The sequence below is a fragment of the Tachysurus fulvidraco genome, chromosome 13, assembly GCF_022655615.1.
Source record: "Tachysurus fulvidraco isolate hzauxx_2018 chromosome 13, HZAU_PFXX_2.0, whole genome shotgun sequence".
NCBI classification, from domain to species: Eukaryota; Metazoa; Chordata; class Actinopteri; order Siluriformes; family Bagridae; genus Tachysurus; species Tachysurus fulvidraco.
The window spans coordinates 24,936,773-24,958,714 of NC_062530.1; the positions used below are offsets into that span (position 1 = coordinate 24,936,773).

At 36.5% G+C, this 21,942-nt stretch overlaps 3 protein-coding genes and 1 pseudogene across 3 annotated transcripts; all 4 read left to right on the forward strand.

Moving 5' to 3' along the window:
- Window positions 1-18: 18 nt before the first annotated feature.
- On the forward strand, window positions 19-3,418 carry LOC113652535 (extracellular calcium-sensing receptor-like). Its single transcript, XM_047822806.1, has 6 exons — window positions 19-179; window positions 330-618; window positions 969-1,724; window positions 1,823-2,050; window positions 2,245-2,368; window positions 2,505-3,418. The coding sequence occupies exons 1-6, from the start codon at window positions 19-21 to the stop codon at window positions 3,416-3,418; spliced, it is 2,472 nt and encodes an 823-aa protein (XP_047678762.1).
- A 5,435-nt stretch (window positions 3,419-8,853) lies between these two features.
- Window positions 8,854-12,286, forward strand: LOC113652536 (extracellular calcium-sensing receptor-like). Its single transcript, XM_027161650.2, has 6 exons — window positions 8,854-9,014; window positions 9,179-9,467; window positions 9,758-10,506; window positions 10,598-10,826; window positions 11,090-11,213; window positions 11,379-12,286. The coding sequence occupies exons 1-6, from the start codon at window positions 8,854-8,856 to the stop codon at window positions 12,284-12,286; spliced, it is 2,460 nt and encodes an 819-aa protein (XP_027017451.1).
- A 1,323-nt stretch (window positions 12,287-13,609) lies between these two features.
- On the forward strand, window positions 13,610-16,727 carry LOC113652537 (extracellular calcium-sensing receptor). Its single transcript, XM_027161651.2, has 6 exons — window positions 13,610-13,812; window positions 13,966-14,251; window positions 14,344-15,141; window positions 15,278-15,505; window positions 15,587-15,710; window positions 15,820-16,727. The coding sequence occupies exons 1-6, from the start codon at window positions 13,610-13,612 to the stop codon at window positions 16,725-16,727; spliced, it is 2,547 nt and encodes an 848-aa protein (XP_027017452.2).
- A 729-nt stretch (window positions 16,728-17,456) lies between these two features.
- Window positions 17,457-20,861, forward strand: LOC113652538 (annotated as a pseudogene).
- Window positions 20,862-21,942: the final 1,081 nt, after the last annotated feature.

A 21,942-nucleotide genomic window follows, 5' to 3' on the forward strand; every position in this document is an offset into this window, starting at 1 on the left:
CTACTTCTTTCTATTAGCATGGCAAAGGGAGACAATTGCCATATCCTGGAAAACCCAACTTATCCTCTGCTATCTAAAGATGGAGATGTAATAATTGGAGCTGTCTTTTCAATACATGATGGTACACAGATGCAGTCACTGCCATATATTGAAAAACCTCAATCTTTAATCTGCATTAGGTTTGTTGTAGTGGAAAATTTCACATTAGTGTTATTTTCAGGAAATGTGTATTGTATTTCTGTACTTTATTACACAGTGACTCCTATAGTTCTGATTTAATATTAAATAAATAATATGAAAATGTGTATTAATTTTATGTTTATTTGTAGATTTAACCTAAGAGAATTGCGCCTTGCTCAGACCATGACTTATGCAATTGATGAAATCAATAGAAGCAACACCCTGCTCCCAAATATCTCAATTGGTTACATGATTTATGACAACTGTGGTTCAAGAATGTTATCTATGAAAGCAGCCATGGCTTTGATGAATGGTCAAAACATGGAATCAGATGATTCCTGCTCTGGAGAAGCAGTAGTACAAGCCATCATCGGAGAGTCAGAATCTACTCCTACTATAGCACTTACAAAAACTACAGGACCTTTTCAGATCCCAGTGGTAAGGATTAAAGATTTTAATAATTATTTCATAAAAATATATAATAGTTACAAGACAAACTCTATTTATAGAAAAAAAAATCTACAGATAATTTATTCAATGTAAATTTTAATTATTGTATTTAATATTCTTTCTGAGCAATGTATGTTATTTTTAATGACAGCATGGAGGCCAATTTGGTAATATTGCCACTTCACAAATACAGGTTATTTGTTCAGTCCTGTGTCAATGATGCTGATAGGAGTTCTGGCTACAATAAATTGCTTGTAAATGTGAAAATTTGTGATTGTGCAGGCCTCTGTATATCTTTCCTGTAAGATGCATCAAAACAGATTTTTTTCTTTCATCAGATAAGTCATGCTGCCACATGTGAATGTCTAAGCAACAGAAAAGAGTATCCATCTTTCTTTAGGACCATAGCAAGTGATTACTATCAGAGTAGAGCTCTGGCATATTTGGCCAAGCACTTTGGCTGGTCTTGGGTGGGAGCTGTGAACAGTGATAATGATTATGGGAACAATGGAATGGCTATTTTTCTGAAAGCAGCCAAAGAGGAGGGAATATGTGTTGAGTACTCTGAGAAGTTTGACCGGTCAGACACTGCCAAAATCATGAAAGTGGCCGATATTATTAAGAAAGGCACAGCCAAAGTAATTATCATGTTTCTCGCCCATTTTGATATGAACATTCTAATAGATCACCTAATTCTAAACAACGTCACTGGCTACCAGATGATTGGTGTTGAGGCATGGGTTACTGCTGTTAATCTGGTCACACCAGCAAGTTACAACATATTGGCTGGATCCATTGGTTTTGATGTGGGAAAATTAAACATTGCTAATTTTGCTGATTATGTTGTAAACGAATTTTGGCAAACAGTTTTCCCTTGCTTGCAAATGGAGGGAAACATTTCTGAAATTGAAAACAACTGCAGAAAATATAAAGATATGATTCCGTTTAAAAACTACAATGAAGACATATCAGAATTAAGATATGCAAAAAATATATACAGTGCAGTTTATGCTATAGCACATTCTCTACACAGCCTGTTGAGATGCAGAGAAAACATGAGTTGTGAGAAAGGCAAGACAATACAATCATGGCAGGTAACACAAAGGAAAAAACTGATTCAAATTTTGCCCATAAGTGATATTTATTCATATTTAAATATAAAATTAATACTTGTTTTCTTTACCGTTCATAGGTTATTGAAGCTCTAAAAAAGGTTAACTTTACCACCAAATTAGGTGAACAGGTGTGGTTCGACAACACTGGGGCAACGGCTGCAAAGTATGATGTGGTGAACTGGCAACGAGGGTTTAATGGAGAAGTGGAGTTTAAGGTTGTGGGCTATTACGATGCCTCACTGCCAAGTGGACAACAGTTTGTGCTAAACACTGAAGATATAGTATGGGCTGGAGAAAAAAAAGAGGTACATACATTATTTACTAATTCTAAGATTTTTTTAAATAAAATATAGTCTGAACCAAAATAGATTATTCTTCCTCTTATAAAATGAAGACCTTTAAGCCCATATTAGTGGACTGTACAGCTGCATAGATTTCAATAGAAAAACAAACCCTTAATAAAGATTAAAGTTTCTCTGTACTAAATGTTTCACATTAGAAGCCGAGGTCTGTGTGCAGTGAGAGCTGTCCTCCAGGAACCAGGAAAGCTGCACAGAAAGGAAGGCCTGTCTGCTGCTATGACTGTATACCATGTGCAGAAGGAGAGATCAGTAACCAGACAGGTAATGTCAGTATTACCAAAATTCAAAGATTTGTTAATTGTACCCTGTGTATCCTTCTTTTACTATTTCGGATGCAATTTATTATCCATGTTTATTTTCTTTTTTTTTATTAATAACAACCATGATTATTTTGCAGATTCAAATAACTGTGAGCTGTGTCCAGGAGAATATTGGTCTAATGCTGTGAGAGATAAATGTGTGTTAAAGGTCATAGAGTTTCTTTCATTTACAGAGGTCATGGGAATAATACTGGTATTTTTTTCTTTGGCTGGAGCTGCACTTACTGTGCTAGTAGCTGTTTTGTTTCTTATAGAAAAAGACACTCCCATTGTTAAAGCCAACAACTCTGAGCTGAGCTTCCTGCTGCTCTTCTCTCTGACTCTGTGCTTCCTATGTTCACTTACTTTCATCGGTCAGCCCTCTCAGTGGTCCTGTATGCTGCGTCACACAGCGTTTGGGATCACCTTTGTCCTCTGTATCTCCTGTGTTCTGGGGAAAACAGTAGTGGTGTTAATGGCCTTCAGGGCTACACTTCCAGGAAGTAATGTCATGAAATGGTTTGGGCCTCTACAGCAGAGACTCAGTGTCCTCACCTTCACTCTCATACAGGTTCTTATCTGTGTCCTTTGGTTAACAGTTTCTCCTCCTTTCCCATACAAAAACATGAACTACTACAAGGAAAAGATCATATTAGAATGTAGCTTGGGCTCAGCTATAGGTTTCTGGGCTGTGTTGGGGTATATAGGAGTTCTAGCTTTCCTGTGTTTTGTTTTAGCTTTTCTAGCTAGGAAGCTGCCTGATAATTTTAATGAAGCTAAATTCATCACATTCAGCATACTGATATTCTGTGCAGTTTGGCTTACTTTTATTCCAGCTTATGTGAGTTCACCTGGAAAATTTACCGTAGCTGTGGAGATATTTGCTATTCTGGCCTCCAGTTTTGCTTTACTATTCTGTATATTTACACCTAAATGTTATATTATTCTGTTTAAACCCGAACTGAACACAAAGAAAAATATGATGGGGAAAAGTACATCCAAATCACTTTGAGAATCACGTTGTTCAAATTCACAAAGATATATTTAATCAATTTACCTGAACAATTTTCTTAATATAATCTTTAGTCCTCTTACATCTAATTAAATCTACTATACATACTAAGGGTGAGAATAGATTAAACTTATCAAAGAAGTTGTGTCTTAGCTCTGTCTGTATACAGATATTTTGTACACAGTAACATGCTTGTTTGTAATCAATAACAATTTGTCAAAATAAAGGTTTGAAATTAAAATGTACAACTGCACATATTAATAGGCCCCAATTCATATAACCAATATTTAATTAATTAAACCAATTAATTCACACATACATACAGTAAATACATACATAAATTGCCTATGGTGTACAAATGAGTATGTGATTGACCCCTAAATGGGCTGATTCCCTTCCCACCTTGTACCTTTGTATATGACAAGCAGTGCAGGAATTGGATAGATAATGAATTTAAGAACAGATGTGGATGAGAACATATTAAACATATTAAAAAGTGCATTTGTGTCTTTTTTGTTTATAGAAATATATTCTGTATCCACAATCATAGACAATTACATTATTGGCACTTAGAATGTGTGATCTCATGACTGATTCTATGTCAAATTTAAAATACTTGTACAAGTTGATTTATGGTTACTGCTTTGGTTGACTTTGGTTAACTTGATGGTTACAGCATCTACTATGGTTTCTGTCAGATTAGCAGAGGGCATTAAAGACCTAGAGCAGGGGCAGTCGGTATCCGTAAACACTCAAAAGAGCCATTTGGACCCATTTCCCACAGAAAAAAAAGAAAAAAACCACACAGGGAGCCACAAAACCCTTTTGACATCTAAAATGAAGAGAACTCTGCATATATCGTTTTTTTTTTACCTTTCTGGAAAGTATAGAAGAAACTGTAGTGTGTTGCATTTATGAAACAATTTTTTTTTCTGCAAGCAAACAAAAATATTTTGAACAGTTTGAACTAACCTTAACAAAAAGACACTGGGTTGAAGGTTACTTTCAAATAAAATGTTTAATGTCTAATTGAGTCCTCTTCGTATTCAAGACATCAAAATTTTAACTTGCCAGCTGCAGCAAACCAAAAATGCGTCAGATTTCGCAAGTCGGTTTATTTTAATGTTACAAGAGCATCATAATCTTAGATTTAGAATTACCTTTTTTTAAAACTAACTAACTAAAATAAAATAAATTTAAATTAAAGATATATTTTCCAAATGTACAGGGAACAGAGGGAAGAAAGAACCACTTCCGGCTCCGGAGCCGCGGGTTGCCGACTACTGGCCTAAAGCATATGCAATATATTTCATAAGATACAAAAGAACAAACAAAAAAAATTACTTTTACATCATAAGCTTATTTTAAAATTCACTATTTTGTGTGTACATCTAGAAAGAAACAACAAGGTCAGCTGAGGTTACGATGCAGGTGAGAAGGCAGTCAGATGGGACCATGCAGCAGGAACCTTTGTGTGTGTGAGATAGACAGTTGTCTAGAGATTTAGAGGGTGACATGTTGAAACTTGTACAAGCTGACAAAACACTCCTTTGAGAAAGAACTCATATGGATAGCAATATGATAGATGCCTCTATGAACACTATAATTACAAATAACAACCATATTAATTAAACCCAGCTGGCAGCAACATAATATACTTTCATAAAATCCTGCAGGAATATTGCTGTGAACAACAAACCTCAGCATCAGCAGTATATCGTACATGACACAGTTCAATCAGGAGTGAAGATTATATTGTTTAAATTATTTATAATTATCACAAGTATAATTTGACACATTACCCATACTAACAGGCTAGAATGAGACACATTGCATAATCAGAGTCAAATTAGCTTTTACATAACAGCTAACAGATACACAATAGTTATTGTTAATTACTTAGCACTGTCATAATAGATTTGTCAAATGATACATAAAGCTGCAAGTAGCATTTATAGGGCCAAGCAGTTTCCCAAGTAATCACATTAAAGCCATAGACCCAATATTTTACCAAAGGGATTCAAGAATGATTTTAATGTTTTCTCTCATGATGTAGGATTCCCTGACTACAGGGCAAAAGTTTTGGTTGACAAATTGGGCAGTAAGCTCATATTGTTTCTGCACCTTTAGATCGGTGTCAAAACAATGAGCCAAACCTGGAATCATTTTTAACATGTTATTTCAAACTTTGACCAGGAGATGGTGCAGGCAAGAACTTCGGTGAATAGCTTCAAAGCACACGTTTAAAGCATAAAGTGCTGTGAAAAAGTGTTGGCCCACATCCTGATTTTTATATATTTTTTTCATGTTTGTCACACTTTAATGTTTTAGATACTCAAAAAATTTTAAATATTAGTCAAAGATAACACAAATAAACACAACATGCAGTTTTTAAATGAAGGCTTTTATTATTAAGGGAAAACGAAATCCAAACCTACATGGCACTGTGTGAAAAAGTGTTTGCCCCTAAACCTAATAACAGGTTGGGCCACCCTTAGCAGGAAGAACTGCAATCATGTGTTTGCGATAACTGGCAATGAGTAAATAAAATTACATTTTATTTACTGTGGTGTATTTCTCTCGGGTTTGTGCGACTTTCCATGGACGAGAGGTTAACCGGGAGCTGAGAGACGTCACCTAAAGCCGCACCAATACCGCGCATGGCCAAAATATCATGCTATCGGGCCGGGTTTAGGTGACGTCTGAAGCTGAGCGGCTGCAAGCGGCAGTGGTGTTGTAGCTTTGGTGGAGAGAAGGTGTGTATTGCTCTTCTCTCTGTTCACCGGTACTTTCTCATGTTTAACAGTGCTTGGTGTACGTGTATATTGTGTTTGCTCAAATTTAACCCACAAATTAGCAAAAATGAGCACGAAACAGACGTCATTAGAAAGTTAGAAACTCTGCCGGTGATCTGGATTAAAGTCGGAATACCCTGAGATTGCCACCACAGCACTTAAATCCCTATTGCCATTTCCGACATGCTATCTGTGTGAAGCGGGGTTTTCTGCAGTGACGGCAACCAAAACAAAACAACTGAATAAACATTACACTGGACATTAGCAACACATTTCGCGTGTCATTGTCTCCTATTACCCCAGATGGAACCATCTCGTTGCAAAGAAACAAGCTCAAGGTTCTCATTGATTTAGCGTTGTAGTGAGTTAAAAAGGCATGTTTAAATAGAATTAAATTAAAATTATTAATTTTATAGTATATATAGTATTTATTTTAAGTATATAGCCGCCACCCCCACCCTCCACCGGCAGCGGGCCGTAGTAAAATTATCAAACATTGACGGTCTGCGGCGAAAAAAAGGTTGGGGACCACTGCATTACAGCACCGTGGAGGAATGTTGGTCCACTCATCTTTGCAGAATTTTTGTAATTCAGCCACATTGGAGGGTTTTTGAGCATGAACTGCCTTTTTAAGGTCATGTCACAGCATCTCAATAAGATCCAGGTCAGGACTTTGACTCGGCCATTCGAATGTCTTCATTTTATTTTTCTTCAGACATTCAGAGATGGACTTGCTAGTGTGTTTTGAATCGTTGTCCTGCTGCAGGACCAATGTTTGCTTCAGCTCTAGGTCATGAACAGATGGCCGCACATTGTATTTCATAATTTTTTGGAAGACTGTAGAAATTATGGTTCCATTTATCACAGCAAGTCTTCCAGGTCCTGAAGCAGCAAAACAGCCCCAGACTGTGTTACTTTTACACCAGATGTAATGGGACACGCACCTTCCAAAAAGTTAAACAATTGTCTTGTTATTTCACCGAGTATTTTCCCTGTCTGGGGGTTCATCAAGATGTTTTCTGGCAAATCTGAGACTAGCCTTTATCTTTTTCATCTTGGAACTCTGCCATGCAGACCATTTTTCCCAGTCTCTTTTGCCCATGAACACTGACCTTAACTGAGGCAAGTGAGGACTGCAGCTCTTTGGATGTTGTTGTGTCGTGTTTTGTGAAATCTTTAATGAGTAGTCCTGCACTCTTGGCGTAATTTTGGTCGGCCGGCCACAAACCACAGTGAGAGCCACTGTTCCATGTTTTTGCCATTTGTGAATAATGGCTCTTACTGTGGTTTGCTGGAGTCCCAAAGCTTCAGAAATGGCTTTATAACCTTTTCCAGACTGATAGATTACTTTCTGAATTTCTTTGGATCTCTTCGTGATGTGTAGTTTGGAGTATCCTTTGGTCTACGTCACTTTGTCAGTCAGGTCCTATTTAAGTGATTTCCTGATTGTGAACAGGTGTGGTAGTAATCAGGCCTGGGTTTTGCTAGAGAAATTGAACACAGATGTGATAAACCGCAGTTAAGTTTTAACTGTGGGGCCAAACACTTTTTCACACGGGGCCATGTGAGTTTGGATTTTGTTTTCCCTTAATAATACAAACACTACATTTAAAAACTGCATGTTGTGTTTACTTGTGTTATCTTTGACTAATATTTAAATTTGTTTGATGATTTGAAACATTAGTGTGACAAACATGCAAAAAAAAAAAAAAAAAAATCAGGAAGGGACAAACACTTTTTTACACCACTGTCAGAACCATTGGCCTTTTATAGACAAACTGGTTCATTTGTCAGAATTTGGTCAAATGCACCTTATAGCCTCCATGATAAGTGTGCCAAATTGTATAACTTTTTCTTGACAATTTATCGGGCTACCATAGACATCATATCCAGAAGAAGAAGAAGAAGAAGAAGAAGAAGAAGAAGAAGACTTTTATGAAAAATAAAAGAACGGACACAATAATAATTATTACACTATGGCTTTGCTTATGTAGACTGGCCACAGTTGGTTTTGACTGTCAATGCTGCACACACCCCAGTATGCAGGTCCATATTGCCAGCACAGAGGCTGTGCAATGGAATGACTATAAGGCAGCTGGAAACATGGAGAAAGGCAGAGAAGAAAAGTCTTCGCCTGTGAGAGACTCCACCAATGATTCCTGGGACACTCAGGTGTAGCTTACAACATTTTTATTTTTTTTTTTTACAACATTTAGGACTATAATGAGAAGATGCTAATGCACATGGTACCATTTCCACTGGAAAAATAATATACTGTACACATACACACACATTTGGCTTACTGTCTTTGCGAACCAACTGTCTCCAACTTTCATTGACAAAAAGGTTTTCCTTATAGATCATGTCAAATAATAGAAATGCCCACAGCAGTGTTTGTAAGGAATTTGAGTCTTAATAGTTTTGAATTAAACCAGATAGATGGAGCCACAAATGCTGTCCCTTAATGATGTCACAAGATGAGCTTATCACCTCTCTGATTCGTTGAGACTGAAAGGTTATACTAAGGACGCTCAGACCATACTTATAAATATGTGATGATTATCCTGTTGAGGACAGATCCAGTTAAAGCATTGGATGAATTTTGTGATGTTATTACTTATACTACTCCTTTCTCTATTCATGGCAAGGGGAGAAAATTGCCATATCCTGGAAAACCCAGCATATCCTCTGCTGTCTAAAGATGGAGATGTGATAATTGGAGCTGTCTTTTCAATACATAGTGGTACACAGATGCAGTCCCTGACATATACTGAAAAACCCCAACCTTTTATCTGCATTAGGTTTGTAGTAATGAAAAATTTCACATTTGAATTATATCATTATGTATGTACCAAATTTTTATCAAAACTATGTTATATTTCTGCACTGGAATTCTGTTACTTTTGACTTTATGTTTAATGTCCGATCATATTCATATTTTCCAATTTTTTATGTATATTTATAGATTTAACCTCAGAGAATTTCGGTTTGCTCAGACCATGACTTTTGTAATTGATGAAATCAACAGAAGCAACAGCTTGCTCCCAAATATTTCAATTGGTTACAGGATTTATGACAATTGTGGCTCTAGATTGTTGAGTATGAAGGCAGCCATGGCTTTATTGAACGGCCAGGACATGACAGCAGATGGTTCCTGCTCTGGACAAGCAGTCGTACAAGCCATCATAGGGGAGTCAGAGTCTTCTCCTACTATAGTACTCACAAAATCTACAGGACCATTTCAGATCCCAGTGGTAAGGATCATTAATTCTAATAATTCTGTAATATCAATCTATTGAATATTTACAAAACACATTTCAAATGTACACCATGCAAATATATTCATGTATAGAACAATATCTACAATTAAGTAAATGCTTATGTTATATGCTATATGATTTTTCAGCTAGTTATTGTTAGTATTTTATTTCTCAATGTCTCTCTAAAATTTATTTTTGTTAAAAGGAAATAAGCATGCCAACACTCCACCATGTTAGGTCCAACAATACAGACAGTTATTTTTTATCTGCCTTTCTTTCCTCAGATAAGCCATGCTGCCACATGTGACTGTTTAAGCAACAGAAAAGAGTACCCGTCTTTCTTTAGGACAATAGCGAGTGATTACTACCAAAGTAGAGCTCTGGCATATTTAGTCAAGCACTTTGGCTGGTCCTGGGTGGGAGCTGTGAACAGTGATAATGATTATGGAAATAGTGGAATGGCCATTTTTCTGAATGCAGCCACAGAGGAGGGAATATGTGTTGAGTACTCTGAGAAATTTGACCGCTCAGATCCCGAGAAAATCAAGAAAGTGGCCGATATTATTAAGAAAGGCACAGCCAAAGTAATTATCATTTTTCTTGCCCACATTGATATGAACATTTTAATAGACCATCTTATTTTAAAGAATGTCACCGGCTACCAGATGATTGGTGTTGAAGGCTGGATCACTGCTGTCAATCTAGTCACACCAGCAAGTTACAACATATTGTCTGGATCCATTGGATTGGATGTGGGAAAAATGAACATTGTTGGGTTTGCTGATTATGTTATTAAAGAGTTTTGGCAAACTGATATCCCTTGTTTGCATACAGAGGGAAACATTTCTCAAAGTGAAAACTACTGCAAGAAATATGAAGATATGACTCCATTTAAAAACTACAATGAAGACATATCAGAAATGAGATATGCGAATAACATATACAATGCAGTTTATGCTATAGCACATTCTCTACACAGCCTGTTGAGATGCACTGAAGGTCAAAGTTGTGAGAAAGGCAAAACAATACAATCATGGCAGGTAACACAAAGAACAGAAGCACACAAGTGATAACCGTGACTGATATTGCAATTAAATAAATATCTGTTTTCTTTTCAATTTAACGGTTGGGGAGTCACTAAAAAAGGTGAATTTTACCACCAAAGTAGGAGAACAGGTGTGGTTCGACAGCACTGGGGCTACCGCTGCAAAATATGATGTGGTAAACTGGCAACGAGGCTTCAATGGAGAGGTGCAGTTTAAAGCAGTGGGCTATTATGATGCCTCTCTGCCAGCTGGACAACAATTTGTTCTAAATTCTGATGATATAATTTGGGCTGGAGAGGCAAAAGAGGTACATACAATTATGCTATTATTAAAATAAACTATAAAGGAAGAAATAAATATGTTATATACATGCCACTAATATGTATGTTAAATTACTCCATATTGCTTTAGTGTGTAAAACTATAACATTGAAATGCTGCATGGATTTTATCAAAGAGCAATACATTTCTAATAGGATATATTTATCACATTTTTAACTCAACCAATTTATATTTTCTGAATTTTATGTGGAAAGTCCTGATTGTGGCCATAACATATCGTTCATATTAGAAGCCGAGGTCTGTGTGCAGTGAGAGCTGTCCTCCAGGAACCAGGAAAGCTGCGCAGAAAGGAAGGCCTGTCTGCTGCTATGACTGTATACCATGTGCAGAAGGAGAGATCAGTAACCAGACAGGTAATGTCAGTATTACCAAAATTCAAAGACAAATTGTTAATTGCACATTTTGTATCATCCTCCTATTATTTAGGGTACAGTTCCTCAACAATGGATTGAATAAATAAAGGCATGAGGCAATTTTTCTATTCCTTCCTAATAAGAATAACTATAATTATTTTTCAGATTCAAATAACTGTGAGCAGTGTCCAGGAGAATATTGGTCTAATGCGCAAAGAGATAAATGTGTGTCAAAGGTTGTAGAGTTTCTTTCATTTACAGAGATCATGGGGATAATACTGGTATTTTTTTCTTTGTTTGGAGCAGCAATAACTGTGTTAGTAGGGATTTTATTTCTGATGAAAAAAGACACTCCCATTGTTAAAGCCAACAACTCTGAGCTGAGCTTCCTGCTGCTGTTCTCTCTGACTCTGTGTTTCCTCTGTTCACTTACTTTCATTGGTCAGCCCTCTGATTGGTCCTGTATGCTGCGCCACACAGCATTTGGGATCACCTTTGTCCTCTGTATCTCCTGTGTTCTGGGGAAAACAGTAGTTGTGTTAATGGCCTTCAGGGCTACACTTCCAGGCAGTAATTTAATGAAATGGTTTGGGCCTCTACAGCAGAGACTCAGTGTACTCGCCTTCACTCTCATACAGGTTCTTATCTGTGTACTTTGGTTAACAGTTTCCCCTCCTTTTCCCTACAAAAACATGAACTACTACAAGGAAAAGATCATATTAGAATGTAGTTTGGGCTCAGCTATAGGTTTTTGGGCTGTGTTGGGGTATATAGGAGTTCTTGCTTTCTTGTGCTTTGTTTTAGCTTTTCTAGCTAGGAAGCTGCCTGATAATTTTAATGAAGCTAAATTCATCACATTCAGCATACTGATATTCTGTGCAGTTTGGCTTACTTTTATTCCAGCTTATGTGAGTTCACCTGGAAAATTCACTGTAGCTGTGGAGATATTTGCTATTCTGGCCTCCAGTTTTGCTCTACTATTCTGTATATTTACACCTAAATGTTATATTATTCTGTTTAAACCTGAACTGAACACAAAGAAAAATATGATGGGGAAAACTGGAATTAAATGACAAATAAAATGATTCAAACCTGCAACAGGAGTCATTTGATTGCTTTGAATGGACTATTTGACGATTCTAAATTACTACTACTACTACTACTACTACTACTACTACTACTACTACTAATAATAATAATAATACAAATAATAACTCTTTTCAAAATCTCATGTACATAAAATAAAGAAAGACACCACACAAACACATCAAATCAATCACCATATATGGACAGACGGTCATCTACCTCATGTACCTTAAGCCAGGTCAGGCTTGCAAGTACAACAAAAATAACGGTTACATAAAATGTGTTTAGTGTGATGTCCACATACTCCATTGTTGTGAGAAGGGACGCAGAGTAATGGAATATGCAGGTAATCTGCAGCCAGGTGCTAGTGATTGGCAAGCAGTGACTAGGATGCAGGAAGAGTCCTGTGTTCAAAAAATCTAAGCACCAGAAGAATTGTTTACTATTAATTGTTAAATTATTAGGTTTCATATAATGATGGTGAATATTTTGATGGGGATTATATTTCAATGTGGACTACTGTCTTTCTAATGAGAAAAATCATACAGACACCTGTAAGGATCCCTTATTTGATTGAGACATTTTCATTGTAAACAGACTTGTGTATTTATGTGTAACTATGCCACATGAAGCTAAATACTCCCATTGTTTTGTGCAGTATTAGATATAAAATATAATCTGCATAAAATGGTGATGTATGTACAAAAATGGAAACATTTGATAATGTATTTGCCGGTGACCAATGAATTATTGCACAGGTAGATGAAAGAGTGGGTTTCAGGAAACAACAAATGTTTCTTAGTCAGCCGAGGAAACCGAACATATCTAACATATCTTTGGTGTTATGTTTAGATATGTTTGGTTTTCTTGGCTGACTAAACCACATTTGTTTACTGAATTTGATATTTACTGAAACCCACTCTTCCGTCTATCTGTGCAATAAGGTTTCTAGAAGGAAATTAATAATTTTATTATTACTATATTATTATAGTCTCTAATATTATGAACTTGTAATATTTGCAGAAAATATGTTTTTATAATAGTTTGCTACATTGCTCCAGTAATAATGTGTGCATATGTTGCCGAATACAATCACAATTATCTGTATACACAGTAACATAAATGTATTTATGGGACACAAATCTAACCATAAAGTATGCATTCAATATAACCACAAAAAAAAGGTGATGACGTGTTGAGATACGATCACATGATTTCATATTGAAGGCACCCAGAAGGATCCGTCACTCCCTATATAACCTGCTCTTCCATTTGTAAAGGAAATACACTAGTGCCCCAGAGCCTCTGTGATGTTTCTACATACATTTTTGCTCATCTGTGTCTTCAAAGTAAAGGGAGAAAAGGCTAATTGCCAAATGATTGGGAACCCCGAGTACCCCCAGCTCTCCAAGGATGGTGATGTCATCATTGGAGGAGCTTTTTCAATTCACAGCAAAATTACATTACAGCCACTTTCATTTACTGAGAAGCCACAACGTCTAATCTGCACAAGGTTTGTTTATTTTTATTAATATTTCTTCTTCTTTTGTAAATTATTTGTCAGGAACTGTGGAAGTCAAAGTGTATAAACAAATTGTGAATAATAGTATGAAATCATGCTAATGTGAATAAATATTAATGAAATTGTTAATATTTATTTTTTTAGCTTGAACTTCAGAGAATTCCGGTTTGTTCAGACCATGATCTTTGCTATTGATGAAATAAACAAGAGTGGCCTGCTTCCTAATATTTCCATTGGATATAAGATATTTGACAGCTGTGGCTCAACTTTAGCCTCAATGAGATCGGCAGTGGGTTTAATAAATGGTCAAGAGCGTACAGCTCATGAAACATGCTTGGGGCATTCAGCAGTGCAGGCCATAATTGGGGAATCAGAGTCTTCCTCGACCATAGTGATGTCTAGAGCAACAGGACCATTCAAGATTCCAGTGGTAAAATATATGGAGATAAAAGTGATAGTATGAATTCTTTTAAATGTGATACATGAATAATACTGTCTTGACCTGTCCCTTACTTTCAACAGATCAGTCATTTTGCTACGTGCGCTTGCCTTAGCAACAGAAAGGAATATCCATCCTTCTTCAGAACAATTCCCAGTGATTATTACCAGAGCAGAGCTCTGGCTCAGTTAGTGAAGTATTTTGGATGGACCTGGGTTGGAGCAGTAAGAAGCGACAATGACTATGGCAACAATGGCATGGCCACATTTGTGGAGGCAGCTGCAAAAGAGGGAGTCTGCATTGAGTATAATGAAGCAATTCTAAGAACAAATTCAAAGGAGAGCATTGCTAAAGTTGTAGAAATAATCAAAAAAGGAACAGCTAAAGTTTTGGTAGCCTTTTTGGCTCAAAATGAAATGGATGTTTTGTTAGAGGAGGCCTTTGCTCAAAATGTGACAGGGCTTCAATGGGTAGGCAGCGAGTCCTGGATAACTGCCAGATATTTAGCAACTGAAACTACATCAAAGGTTATCAGCAGTGCATTAGGATTTACCATCAATAAGTCTAAAATTCCAGGGCTAAAGGACTTCCTTGTAAAGGTTCATCCATCGCAGATTCCCTCAAACTCTCTTTTAGTAGAATTCTGGGAAGTGACATTTGGATGTCAGTTTTCACCAAAAACAGAGGGTGTAAAACTCTGTACTGGATTTGAAGATCTCAAAGAAATAAATAATACATTCACTGATGTTTCAGAGCTAAGGATTTCCAACAATGTGTATAAAGCAGTTTATGCAATAGCTCATGCTTTACATAATGTTTTGGCTTGTAATGCTGATGGAAATGTGAACTGCACCCAAACAAATCTATTCCTACCTGGCCAGGTAAGAAAAAAACGAGAAAAAAAATTAACTCTATTTTCTATAAAAATAGAACAGTGAAAATAAAACAGTACTGAGAGGAAAGGATTACAAGAAAATACACATGGATGTAAAAATAACACATGATTTCCCGATGCAGGTACAAGAATCCTTACAGCGTGGGAACTTTACAATACCATCAGGTGAACGTGTCTATTTCAATGCTAATGGAGACCCTACTGCAAAATATGAGCTGGTAAACTGGCAGAAAAATTTATATGGAGAAATAAACTTTGTTGCAGTGGGTTACTACGATGCCTCACTCCCAGCTGACAAGCAGTTTGTCATGAATCCTGTTAATATAGTTTGGGCTGGAAATAGCAATATGGTAGGTATGGAGTACAGAATTGAAAACTTATTGTGAAATGTTTAATTTCCCAGATTTTAACTAAAACGGAATGTGTGTCAGAGGCCGAGATCAGTGTGCAGTACGAGCTGTGAGCCAGGATACAGACAAGCACAAATCAAAGGGAGGCCTCCATGCTGCTTTGCCTGCATACAATGCCCTGTGGGTGAAATTAGCAACGAGACTAGTATGTGTTCATGTGTTACTTTATGGCTAAAATATGAAATGGAGTGGGGACTGGGATTTCAATATAAAGATAACAGATAAATGATTGTGACCATTTTCTCTTATTTCAGACTCTGTTGAATGTATCAGATGCCCCCAGGAATACTGGTCAAATGAAAATCATAGTCTGTGTGTTCCAAAGAAAGTGGAATTCCTTTCGTTTGATGAAAACATGGGGATTCTCCTAACAGCTGTTTCATTAACTGGAGTTTCTATCACTACAGCAGTAGGATTGGTATTTTTCTATTTTCGGGATACGCCACTTGTAAAGGCAAGCAACTTTGAGCTGAGCCTCTTGCTGCTCTTCTCTCTGAGTCTGTGTTTTCTTTGTTCACTTACTTTCATCGGACAGCCTTCCGAGTGGTCCTGTAAGCTGCGCCATACAGCATTCGGCATTACTTTTGCACTTTGTATGTCCTGTGTTTTAGCAAGAACAATAGCAGTGGTGATGGCATTTAAAGCCACAATGCCAGGTAGCAGTTTCCCTCAATGTTCAGTGCCTGTGCAGAGAATGAGTGTTTTCTGCTGCACCCTTTTTCAAGTCATTATATGTGTGCTGTGGTTAACACTTGCACCCCCAGTGCCTCAAAAAAACACTGCTCATTATATAGATAAAATAATCCTAGAATGTGATTTGGGCACGGTTATAGGTTTCTGGGCTGTGCTGGCATATATAGGACTTTTGGCTCTTTTATGTTTTATTTTAGCTTTTCTGGCTCGTAAACTGCCTGATAATTTTAATGAAGCCAAATTAATCACATTCAGCATGCTCATATTCTGTGCAGTTTGGATCACATTTATTCCTGCTTATGTCAGCTCTCCTGGAAAATTCACTGTAGCTGTAGAAATATTTGCTATTTTGGCATCAAGCTTTGGTTTATTATTCTGCATATTTGTTCCAAAGTGTTATATAATCATACTGAAACCAGAAAAGAATACAAGAAAACATCTAATGGGCAAAGCAAATACAAAATCTTAGTGGGACACAATGTACTGATGGAAAATTCATACATCAAATACATTTTTTAGTATGTTAACGAGTTCAACACATAAAAGCAATAAAGACAATTATTTTGAATCACAATATTGATTTTTTTTTTCACATTTATTTTAATAACATACAATTTAATAAAATAAAAAAAATTGTAATAATCATTCGTTTGAGCAATAACTTTGGAATCATCATTGGTCATTTTATTAAATATGTAAAAGGTAATTGTTGATATTTGAGAAAGCTGCATAATTTGTACACAGTATAATAATTAAATAAATAAATAAATAAATAAATAAATAAATAAATAATAATAATAATAATAATAATAATAATAATAATAATAATAATAATAATAATAATAATAATAATAATAATTATTATTATTATTATTATTATTGTTCTTCTTATTATTATTATTCTTATTATTGTTGTTATTATTTTATTATTATTATTTTTATTATTATTATTTATCTAAAGGCAGGATAAAAATGCAATAAAGTTTTTTTCAGCCTAATTGAGCTAAGTGTGTAATCCACATATCAGTGTTTTTTTTTTTGTTTTTTTTTTTTTTTTTGTTATTGTTATCACCAGCTCATTGGAGATAATTGGTGAACATGCAAATTAGGTCCCATGTTCCACAGTTATTTGAAGTATATAAGGACAGGATGTGTTAGGTATAGTCCAAGGATCAGAGACATATGCTTTCTATATAGCATGATGTTTTTTTTATTAGATATACTAATGATAATATTCTTTACTGCTAAAGCTGAAGATCAGCAATGTGTAGCGTACGGAACGGATGAACTACTTCATTTTTCAAAAGAGGGTGATGTAACAATAGGAGGCATTTTTTCATTTCATCAAAATCCTCTTGGTATAAATCCAACACTGCTGGTCAACCCAGGAAATATGAGATGTTATGGGTAAGTTGATAGCTAATGGAATATTACAGACCTGAAATTAAATACTTATGAACATCAAAAATGGTAAGACAACACTAAAAGGAATACATGCAAGCAAAAACCAGTACAAAAAAAAGTTCATTCAAATTCAAATGTTATTTATATATAAATTGTTATGAATATACCTACGTCTGTTTTCAGTATTGATCCGGGAGAATTGCAGTATGCCATGACAATGATATTTGCTATAGAGGAGATTAACAATAGCACAGATATTCTTCGGGACCTTACACTTGGCTACAGAATATATGGCTCCTGTCCCAGCATTCCTCTCTCTGTAATGGCGTCTCTGCTTCTCATGAACAGGCCAGGAGTGGAGAAAGAAAACTGCTCAAAATCCTCTACTGTACATGCTGTCATTGGGGAAACTACTTCCACAGCAACTATAGGTATTGCGAACACCATGGGCCCATTTCATATACCAGTGGTGAGTAATCTGAGAGTACCTGTGTACTGTTTATCCTAAAAAAAATGCAAACTGTATATAAAGATAATGCAAAAGATTTCCTTATATACCGATATATATATATATATATATATATATATATATATATATATATATATATATATATATATATATATATATATATATATATATATGTTGTGGATATCATATCTGTCTAGAATATAGCTTTCTAATCACATTATGCACTAAAATCTGTGTGATTAAATGGATGTAATTATCAATTCTATGATAATTATTACTAGGTGCATTTCTTTTACAGATTAGCCACTCAGCTACCTGTGCATGTCTTAGCAACAGAAAAGAGTATCCGTCTTTCTTTAGGACAATTCCTAATGATTATTACCAAAGCAGAGCACTGGCAAAGCTGGTCAAATATTTTGGATGGACTTGGGTGGGAGCTGTTAGAAGTAGGAGTGACTATGGAAATAATGGAATGGCTGCTTTTCTAGAAGCTTCTGAAAAAGAGGGAGTATGTATTGAGTACTCTGTGGCTATTGACAGGACTGACCCATTAAAAAAGTTTCTAAATGTGGTGGATATTATCAAGACATCCACCTCCAAGGTCATTGTAGCTTTTGCAGATGGGAATGATCTGGACATCCTCATAAAAGAGCTTTACTATCAGAATGTGACTGGTTTTCAGTGGGTTGGAAGTGAAGGATGGATTACCTACAGCTACCTATCCAATGACATCAATTATGCGGTGCTCGGTGGTGCAATAGGTCTTGCAGTGCCCAATGCCTACATTCCTGGCTTGAAAGAATTTATTGCAAGTAGGCGGCCCTCTTTAAACCCAGGTAATACAGGTCTGGTTGAATTGTGGGAGAGTGTGTTTGACTGCAATCTAAGCCCCCAGTCACAGACGGCTGAGAAATCCTGCACTGGAAATGAGTCTCTTGAGAATGCACACACTCGCTTTACAGATGTTTCAGATGCTAGCTTATTAAACAACATTTACAAAGCTGTCTATGCTGTGGCTTATGCTGTGGATAGTATTTTAGCTTGTCATGATGGGAAGGGGCCATTTCCCAAAGATACATGTGCAGATGTAGGAAGCATAGAGCCATGGCAGGTGATTCCATTGCATTAATTTATCCATTAATTTTGGTCAGTACAAAAGATAAACAAATAAATAAATATTTGTTTCAGGGTATACTGAACCTTATATATCTTTCAGGTGCTCCAAAACCTAGCTCTTGTGAACTTTACTACCAAGAATGGTGATATTGTATTGTTCGACAAAGTAGGTGACCCTGTCGCACGCTATGCCATTGTCAACTGGCAGAGGAATCGTAAAGGAACAATCGTATTTGAATCTATTGGCATGTATGATGCATCTCGGCAAGAAGGCAAGGAGTTTGTAATTAATACCAGCAGTGCAATCTGGACAGGAGACCAGCATACAGTAAGCAACAGCATGTAGAGAAACTGCAGATATTCTTATGACCTCTAAACATATTTTATTACTCTGTCTATTGCTTAACAAACTCATTCTTAAACAGGGTTACATGTATACTCCAGGTTCCTTGGTCTGTATGTAGTGACAACTGTCTCCCAGGGACCAGCAGGACTGTCATAAAAGGAAAACCAATATGCTGCTTTGACTGCATCCCCTGTGCAGATGGGGAGTTCAGCAACACCACAAGTGAGAAGACCAGGCTCCTTTCATTTACATTACTGCTTTTGCTTTTTTTTAAACATCCCCTAAAAGCTCACATGACTTCACACAATCATAAAATGTCCTCATTTTGCCTTTCTAATATATCTTTGGTTTCAGATGCAGTGACATGTCTCCCATGCCCTCTTGAATACAAGTCAAATGGGAACAAGACTCAATGTGATCTGAAAAACATTGAATTCCTGAACTTTAATGAACTTATGGGCATTCTTTTGATGGCATTCTCTTTGTTTGGTGGATGTCTCACAATCATAGTTGGGTTAATATTCTTTTACTACAGACAGACACCTATTGTTAGGGCTAACAACTCTGAGCTGAGCTTCCTGCTGCTTTTTTCTCTGAGTCTGTGTTTCCTCTGTTCACTTACTTTCATTGGACAGCCCTCTGATTGGTCCTGTATGCTGCGTCACACAGCGTTTGGGATCACATTTGTTCTCTGTATCTCCTGTGTTTTGGGGAAAACTGTAGTGGTGTTAATGGCCTTCAGGGCTACACTTCCAGGAAGTAATGTCATGAAATGGTTTGGGCCTCTACAGCAGAGACTTAGTGTTATTTCCTTTACATTAGTTCAAGTCTTCATATGTAGTCTTTGGCTGATGATTTCTCCTCCCTTTCCTTATAAAAATATGTCCCACTACAAAGATAAAATAATTTTAGAATGTCATGTGGGATCAGTTTTAGGTTTCTGGTCTGTGCTTGGATACATAGGATTTCTTGCTTTCTTGTGTTTTATCTTAGCTTTTCTAGCAAGGAAACTCCCTGATAATTTCAACGAAGCCAAATACATCACTTTCAGCATGCTCATATTCTGTGCAGTTTGGTTTACATTTATTCCAGCTTATGTCAGCTCTCCTGGAAAGTTTATTGTAGCTGTGGAAATATTCGCAATTTTAGCCTCAAGTTCTGGGTTACTTTTTTGTATTTTTATTCCAAAGTGCTACATAATTTTGCTCAAGCCTGACAAAAACACCAAAAAACATATGATGAATAAAACACCCTCCAAACCACTCTGAACAGGATCACATACAAATGGATGTAAGAAAGGAAACAAACCAACTAATTAAAATAAGTATATGTTCATTCATGAATGCTTGCTAGTTTTGCTATAAAATCATACATGTAAACCTCACTCACTCACTCACTCACTCACTCACTCACTCACTCATTTTCTACCGCTTATCCGAACTACCTTGGGTTACGGGGAGCCTGTGCCTATCTCAGGTGTCATGGGGCATCGAGGCAGGATACACCCTGGACGGAGTGCCAACCCATCACAGGACACACACACTCTCATTCACTCACACACTCACACACTACGGACAATTTTCCAGAGATGTCAATCAACCTACAGTACCATGTACGTCTTTGGACTGGAGGAGGAAACCGGAGTACCCGGAGGAAACCCCCGAGGAACGGGGAGAACATGCAAACTCCACTCACACAAGGCGGAGGCGGGAATCAAACCCCGACCCTGGAGGTGTGAGGCGAACGTGCTAGCCACTAAACCACAATGCTCCCTGGAAGCGCAACCCCCCCCCTCCCCCCCACACACACGTATCTGGCTATTTACAATGTATGGTAATCATTTAATAAAATGATGAATTCAACAATCAAAAGATATCTATGAAGGAATGAATACACAAAGAAATAATATGGACTGTTATATTCAGCTGTGTGTGTGTTTGGTCATATTATTAAAAGACCAATGCAATAATACCAAAAGAGCCCTCAAGTTAAGCCTTTTTCTTTTGCTTAGAATTACTGTTACTATACATAAAGTATTCAAACCTTACAGTATTTTGACTGGGTACTATTATCCAACCAGTTCAGGCTGCTCAATTTCCTGTTACTTACAGTACAAACAACCATTTGAACTGAACAGTTTGGGTTTATTAACACCTAAAAATCACCAGGGCCAGTGAGAATAACCTAGAAAACTTCTTGTGTTTGTGTCACACATGCCAAGACCTTTAACAAAACCAAATAATTATATAATTTGAAATAAATAATGTTATATTTTCACATAACTAAAATAATTAATTTTCCCCTCTTGTCCTTATGGACAATGTTCAGTTAATTCATGTCAAAAGAAAT